This window comes from Abramis brama (assembly GCF_963993115.1).
Source record: "Abramis brama genome assembly, chromosome: 11".
NCBI lineage: Eukaryota > Metazoa > Chordata > Actinopteri > Cypriniformes > Leuciscidae > Abramis > Abramis brama.
This window is the reverse complement of record NC_139973.1, coordinates 35,685,285-35,693,345: the sequence shown is the minus strand read 5'-3', so window position 1 is coordinate 35,693,345 and position 8,061 is coordinate 35,685,285. Positions and strand designations below refer to the sequence as shown.

General features: G+C 37.0%; 1 protein-coding gene across 1 annotated transcript; it reads left to right on the top strand.

Annotated features, from left to right (window-relative positions):
- Positions 1-1,270: 1,270 nt before the first annotated feature.
- Positions 1,271-5,138, top strand: cldn10d (claudin 10d). The gene is made up of 5 exons (XM_084129907.1): positions 1,271-3,019; positions 3,122-3,283; positions 3,358-3,439; positions 4,404-4,511; positions 4,615-5,138. The coding sequence occupies exons 1-5, from the start codon at positions 2,788-2,790 to the stop codon at positions 4,841-4,843; spliced, it is 813 nt and encodes a 270-aa protein (XP_083986033.1). The 5' UTR covers positions 1,271-2,787; the 3' UTR covers positions 4,844-5,138.
- Positions 5,139-8,061: the final 2,923 nt, after the last annotated feature.

Below are 8,061 nucleotides of genomic sequence, written 5' to 3'. Positions count from 1 at the left end.
GATGTTTAGCTAGCATTTAAGCTAGCTTGTGAGAGAAAATGGCGCTATCAAAGAGTCTAAAGAGGAAAGTTGACAGCGAAAATAGGGCATACAAAGAAGAATGGAAAGACAACTATGCGTTCATCCTACCTAGTTTTGTGAATGCAAAGCCGGTGTGTCTTATCTGCAACGAAGTAACTTCGCTGTTTGCAAAGAATATAGACATGACGGTTTTTGAGGTGTAGCGATCCACATGCCGCGTTCCAGGCAACCTGTAACCCGTGTTTTTCCAACTCGTAACTGGGAGTAACGTTACATCGATCTAGTACGAGTTCACGGGTGGGAAGTCACGGGTTTGACTGCCGTTCCAGTGCACTTTCACGGGTATAAGGTTGGAAAAACACGGGTTACAGGTTGCCTGGAACGCGGCCACAGACTCTTTGAATGTCTTTCAGAACTTTTCAAATTAAAAGCTCTCAATTCATCTCAAAATAAAACATTGCTGCAAAAAAGAAAAACAAAAAAAAAAAATCCTACTTTTATTTTGAAGGTAAAATCACTAAAGACGAAGTGATTGTGAGTAACGTTAACCGTTGCTGTCATGACAGATCCAGAGCCGTTAAATATGTTTTTCAACGGCTCTGGACAGATATATTTCAGATCCAGTCGCTATCAAAATAATATTTTATAAATATATTATTGCTGGCGGGCCAGTGTTGCCAACCACTGCTCTACGGTCTCATGGATTTAACGTGTCAGCGATTGTCCAAAAGACTGAAAGTGCACGAAGTGTGCCATTTGGGACGGGACAAGTTTACCAAAATAAAAATATTTGTTACTGTCCTCCACTGAAAAATAAACACTTGGTTTAAATGAATGTGTACATTACATTATAATTTTTAACAATTACAAAATACTTAAATAATACAGGTGTGCACACGTGTAAAACAAACACACAAACCACATGCATGATTTCAGCAGCACTAAAACACATTTGGCTGGTGAGAATAACGTTTAAAGAGAAGCAGAAATGCGCCACCTGGCGGAATATATGCGGTAGGCCAGATGGAAAGAGTTTATTAAATATGCTGTTTTCACTCAAAATAGGTTTGTATCATCCTGTCACTCACACCCCTTTATCACAGGGCCTATGATAAGCTGTTATCTATTCTACTAAGACCTACTTCATCTTGATTATCAACCTAATCATTTCTATTTCATGTTAAGTCATGATGCCACTGATCAAACATAATATAGCACAATAACATTTTTGTGATTTATAAGTTTTTATTCTTATTTAAAATTTTATTTCTTCAGAATACATAGCACAGCACATGGCTTTTTTGTAAGATGCTTTTTTTTCTTCAGCCAGATGCTGTAGTTACAACATCTACCAGTTTGCTACTAACTAGGCCATGCTAACCAGCCAAACCTCGACCCCTTCATTAAAAAAAAGAGAGCTCTGCTGAAAACGCCACCGAGCCGAAGTGTTTACACTCCTCAGGCGATTCTTATCCGAACAAGATCTAGACTAGTGTTAAACTGACTCATTTTTTATTTTTCATTTGACTCTTCATTTATATAGATTTTCTCCTTTTATGCTGGTAGCACAAAATAGAAAATAGAAAAAGCCACCGCTCATCCGTCAATAAAGTCTTGTAGTGAGGTGCTGCTAAACTAAATCATCATTGAAAATTGTACAAATACAGCAGCCGCACACTCAAAAACTGTGCAAGATCAATTTAAAGATCAAGATCAATTTAGCACTGAAATAGCCAAATATTGTTTATACATAAACACTGCACACATTGCATGTGTTATATAAACATCTTAACTCCCAGTATTCCCAGGACACTTCATATCCAATATCTAATGTCCTGTCAGAGATTATATTTCAAAAACAAGACAACCTGTACACACAAGATCATGAAAACACACACAGGTACAATCAGGAACAGAATGCGTCAACAGAAACTGGGTCAAGTCAAGAGGCTCAAGAAATATATTAACAGACAAAAATATTTAGAGAAGACACTTTTTGTTTTATAAAGCAGTAAACATTGTTATTGTTAACTAATAACTAACTAATATTAATTCAAATGCATGGATTAAATAATAAAGATAGGGCTAAAATGAAATTAAACATTAACTTAAACAGTAAAGTTTAAGTCAATACTAAAAGTACAAAAAATTTAAATAAAATTCAAAAATAAAAAATAAATCATTATACACAAAGTACATAAAAATACCACAAAAATAAAAATACTATAAACTAAAAATAAAAGGTAATTATTATATTATCACACGGCATCGCTTCTGAACCCAGCGTTTGTGTAAAATCCATTATACTTATATATATTTTCATATGGTCAGTTTTAGCACAACATTTTTTATTTAATATATATGTAAATAACTCATACTTTTTTTCATTTCATTTTCAACCATCATTAATTCAATTTCTTATTAATTCCAACTAAGAAATAATCTTTGACGTTATTTAATATTGGCTTGGTTTGTATAAAGCTCACTTTAATTTGTTCTAGATCATTAGACATGACGTTATAGTGCACTGGAAGCTCTTCGAAACCATTTTCCTAGATACCAAGAATCTGTGATAGCCTGGAAATGCCCTCTGGGGATGAAAAACTGATGATGAGGTAAAACTAGGTAGTTTTACCAGTTGTAAAACGCAAAAGGAGGGTTCCAAAGGCAGGAGGAGACACACTGCCATCAATCTTATTTCTCCATTGACCTCTCAGTGCACATATCTCTCTCTCAGTTTCTCTCTCTGCTCATGAAGACGGCAGCATGAGGCAGCGCACAGTGGTGATGTATGTGGAGATCGGCTGCTTTGTGTCCTGTCTGTGTGGCTGGATGTTGATCTGTTCCACTCTGGCCATTGAGTACTGGGTCGTCTCAGAAAGTGCTTCTGTCGTTCTCAGCGCCGGGGATTACTATTCCAACCTCTGGATGGACTGTGTCTCAGACGCCACAGGAGTATCTGACTGTAAATACTTCCCTTCCATGATGGACCTCTCTGGTGAGGAAAACATCTGTTGAAACAGAGACATTATTTCATGATTAGATATAAAAGGGATAATATTGCAGGAATATAAATATGCTCTCTTTGTGTGGTTGTTAGTTTTCCTCCACGTGTCCAGGGCTCTGTCTGTGGTCTCTGTGATCTTTGGGTTCTGGGGGGCTGTGCTCGCCCTCATTGGGATGAAATGTACCAAAATCGGAGGCTCTGAACTCGCCAACACCAGAGTTACATTCGCAGCAGCATTGACGTACATGGCATCCGGTATGAATGTTCCTTCATAATAATTTTTGCATAAAGCATAAATTGAGTATCATTAACCGATGTCTGTTTTGCAGGGTTCAGTGGTATGATAGTCTACTCCTGGTGGGGAGATAAAGCGCGTTCAGAATTTGTGGATCCATATTACTTAGAAGCAAAGTACGTAATTATGACATTTATATTGGTCACATTACTTTACCACTATAGTGGTTGATGTAAAATATTAGTCATGATATACCAAAGGTGTTATAGGGGTCATGTAATGAGGAATCAAATATCTTTGGTCTTTTGAGTCCAAAAATACCATTTATTGAAATGAAGCCGCAGTGGTGTTCATACAGACAGTAATTTGCAGTGACGAAGCAACCAGTGAAATAAGCAACAGTATACTGTTGACATTTGGATTAAAGGTAGGGTATGCAATTTTGGGAGTGGCTAGCAATAGCGAGCTAGCTTCGAAGGCATTAGATCCCACCCTCACTTCAGACCGTCTCCAAAGCCACGGCTCCTCCCAAACACATGAACACACACAGTGGGAAAGAAGGATTTGGCTGCAGCCTGCAGAATGGGCCGGGGCTGCTTACTCTGATACTCACTCTGATTGGTTCATCAGGTGTACTTGGAGCAGGGAGCAAACAAAAGTGTTACGAGAGAAGGGGTTAAACTACCTCATGTCTCAAAGCACATTACTTTACAATAATAATGAACATAAACAACTTAAAGAGCACTGACCTGTACCACCTGACTGCTGCAGATTCATTTCGTCTTGCTGAAAGAGAGCAAGACATGATGCAACAGACAAAGAACATCAGTCTGCATGTTTTTATAGACTAAAAAATAACTAAAATATTGCAGACTGAACACAAAACCATCTTATTTGGGGATGGGCCTCAAGCCAACCTCTGATAAAACTGACAAGCTCAATTGCAAAAGAGATTGCTTTCTACAGTAGACTTATGTTCAATTAAATACAAATTGAATTCAACAATTGCACAATTTCATTGCATTCTGCATTTCATTTAAAATAACTTTGAAATACTTCATCGATTGATTCTTAATCATCTGTGGGACTCAATAAAAAAATAAAAAATGTTATGTAAAATATGTGACTTTTATTTCTCAGGCATGAGCTCGGTGCCGCTCTCTTCATTGGTTGGGGAGGTTCGTGTCTGGTTATATGTGGAAGTGCAGTCATGTGCTATTTCTCTGGGAAAGAGTCATTCCCCAAAAGGTCTGTCCCGTCACACAGTATACATCTACTGTACTTGGAAACAAGCTAAATACGGGGGTACAATGAATATGTGGTTAAATTGGTACCTTTTTTTCTTCCTCAGATTCAATAAACAACTCATAAGACCCTCAACCAAAATGACGGCACGTACCAGACGTACGTACATGCTGCCCATCTCGTCCAGACCCACAACAGTCTTCATCCCTCCTTCACACCAATCATACAGTGAGGGAGGAGGAAGTAGAGAGAGTAGAGAGAGTAGAGGAACACAAGGAAGCCAGTCATCAAGAACCGTCAGACCCATAAGGCCTCCTATAGACTCAGCTGTGTAACCCAGTGTTTAAAGAAATGATAACATAACAGTAATAAAATCAGGTTGTGTCAAATTTTACAACATTCATCTATGTTAATTTATTAACATTCTTTTGCCCATTGTTTATTAATCTTCTTTCCTAATACATTAACTGATGTTAATTTATATTACTTTAAATGTAAAAAGTAATATGAAATCAACATTATAAATTATTAAATGCTGTATTATTCATTGTTATTTCATGTTATTACAACTAAAATGCTAATGTACAGAATGTTTCTAATACTAAAAAATAAAAAAACGGTGTGAAAGTCATTTGGGTGAAAGAAATGAAAGTAATTTCAACTTAAATTACATAAAACTGACTTAAAAAAAATTTGTTTAATCTTGTATAACAAAAAAAAGTTGAACATATTTTGATGAGTTAAAGCAATGTAAAAACGTGTTGTCATAACTTATTTTTTTACAGTGTAGTTTCTTTCAAATCCACCATTTGTGGAAGGTATGGCAAAAACAAAGAGGATTTAATAAATAAATATTACACATTAGAAAAATCTTGTCCTTTGAGGCTATTTCTTTTTTTTTTTTTGTGAGACATTTTCTATAATTATCTATTAACAAAAAATGAGTCAATCATTGGATGGGTATTGGTACAGTGATTGTGAATATGAATGAAAATGTATCAGTGAAAATGAAAATGTTTCAACTAAGAAAATTAACATTGCTTTGCAGTACATTATTACCTAATGGTAGCCTATCTAAGATGGTCTTTTTGAAAATGCATGTTTCCAAGCATTTAATATCAAGCAATAGTCTAATTATTTCATGATTCAGGTCTATGAATAAAAGCTTTTGGAGATATATATTGAACATGTAGATGCTATTTGCTCCCCAGATAAAATAACAGCATGCACTGTTTGTATAGTATTCAGTATTCTATTCCATCCACACCAGTGTAAATCACAATATCTCTGCATTCCACTGTTAATACTACAATTTCCTTATAAATAGGCTTCACCAGACTAATAGGGAGCACCAGGAGATTGTAAAGGAACATCTAAAGAAGCTTAATCAAATGACAAATAATAGAATTGATCATTTCTAAGGAGCCTACTTGGAAATGTTCTTCAAACAAGCACTGTAAAATAAATACCACTGGATGGCGTCACTCACTAAGAAACACTGACTTTATGATGATGATGATGATGATCGTTGAATTGGCAACGTTTCATAAAAATTGTCTCAATGTGAACATATAGATTTAGGGTTAAACTGTTTTGACAAGGTATATACGCAGCATGATTGATATTTTATATTATTATTATTATTTATTAAGGAACATGATGTAGTCAAAATACATAGCCTAAGGGAAAGAGGTGGAAAATTATTGTAAGCACAGATGGTTCATTCCTGTTATGCTGTATACAGTGAGGAAAATAAGTATTTGAACACCCTGCTATTTTGCAAGTTCTCCCACTTAGAAATCATGGAGGGGTCTGAAATTGTCATCGTAGGTGCATGTCCACTGTGAGAGACATAATCTAAAAAAAAAATCCAGAAATCACAATGTATGATTTTTTAACTATTTATTTGTATGATACAGCTGCAAATAAGTATTTGAACACCTGAGAAAATCAATGTTAATATTTGGTACAGTAGCCTTTGTTTGCAATTACAGAGGTCAAACGTTTCCTGTACTTTTTCACCAGGTTTGCACACACTGCAGGAGGGATTTTGGCCCACTCCTCCACACAGATCTTCTCTAGATCAGTCAGGTTTCTGGGCTGTCGCTGAGAAACACGGAGTTTGAGCTCCCTCCAAAGATTCTCTATTGGCTTTAGGTCTGGAGACTGGCTAGGCCACGCCAGAACCTTGATATGCTTCTTACAGAGCCACTCCTTGGTTATCCAGGCTGTGTGCTTCGGGTCATTGTCATGTTGGAAGACCCAGCCTCGACCCATCTTCAATGCTCTAACTGAGGGAAGGAGGTTGTTCCCCAAAATCTCGCAATACATGGCCCCGGTCATCCTCTCCTTAATACAGTGCAGTCGCCCTGTCCCATGTGCAGAAAAACACCCCCAAAGCATGATGCTACCACCCCCATGCTTCACAGTAGGGATGGTGTTCTTGGGATGGTACTCATCATTCGTCTTCCTCCAAACAGGTTTAGTGGAATTATGACCAAAAAGTTCTATTTTGGTCTCATCTGACCACATGACTTTCTCCCATGACTCCTCTGGATCATCCAAATGGTCATTGGCAAACTTAAGACGGGCCTTGACATGTGCTGGTTTAAGCAGGGGAACCTTCCGTGCCATGCATGATTTCAAACCATGACGTCTTAGTGTATTACCAACAGTAACCTTGGAAACGGTGGTCCCAGCTCTTTTCAGGTCATTGACCAGCTCCTCCCGTGTAGTTCTGGGCTGATTTCTCACCTTTCTTAGGATCATTGAGACCCCACGAGGTGAGATCTTGCATGGAGCCCCAGTCCGAGGGAGATTGACAGTCATGTTTAGCTTCTTCCATTTTCTAATGATTGCTCCAACAGTGAACCTTTTTTCACCAAGCTGCTTGGCAATTTTCCTGTAGCCCTTTCCAGCCTTGTGGAGGTGTACAATTTTGTCTCTAGTGTCTTTGGACAGCTCTTTGGTCTTGGCCATGTTAGTAGTTGGATTCTTACTGATTGTATGGGGTGGACAGGTGTCTTTATGCAGCTAACGACCTCAAACAAGTGCATCTAATTTAGGATAATAAATGGAGTGGAGGTGGACATTTTAAAGGCAGTCTAACAGGTCTTTGAGGGTCAGAATTCTAGCTGATAGACAGGTGTTCAAATACTTATTTGCAGCTGTATCATACAAATAAATAGTTAAAAAATCATACATTGTGATTTCTGGATTTTTTTTTTTAGATTATGTCTCTCACAGTGGACATGCACCTACGATGACAATTTCAGACCCCTCCATGATTTCCAAGTGGGAGAACTTGCAAAATAGCAGGGTGTTCAAATACTTATTTTTCTCACTGTATTTTCATGTATACATCTTAATATAATGGATAAAATATTAAACTCAAATCTTTTATGTGCTATGAGCATTGTGTTTGATAAAACTACAGAAAACTAGTATATTGTAAAAGTTTCAAAAGATCAAGTTTCATAAATTATTTCAAAAAAAATTTATATCAAAAATTATTTATATCATGTTAGGTTGCATCCTGTCATGAGTTAAATTC

What these genes read in the sequence shown, in the direction of transcription:
- cldn10d (XM_084129907.1), top strand. Translation starts at nt 2,788, where the DNA reads ATGAGGCAGCGCACAGTGGTGATGTATGTGGAGATCGGCTGCTTTGTG. An exon ending in CCATATTACTTAGAAGCAAA is followed by an intron (nt 3,440 to 4,403) that starts GTACGTAATTAT and finishes TTTATTTCTCAG; the next exon opens with GCATGAGCTCGGTGCCGCTC. An exon ending in AAAGAGTCATTCCCCAAAAG is followed by an intron (nt 4,512 to 4,614) that starts GTCTGTCCCGTC and finishes TTTCTTCCTCAG; the next exon opens with ATTCAATAAACAACTCATAA.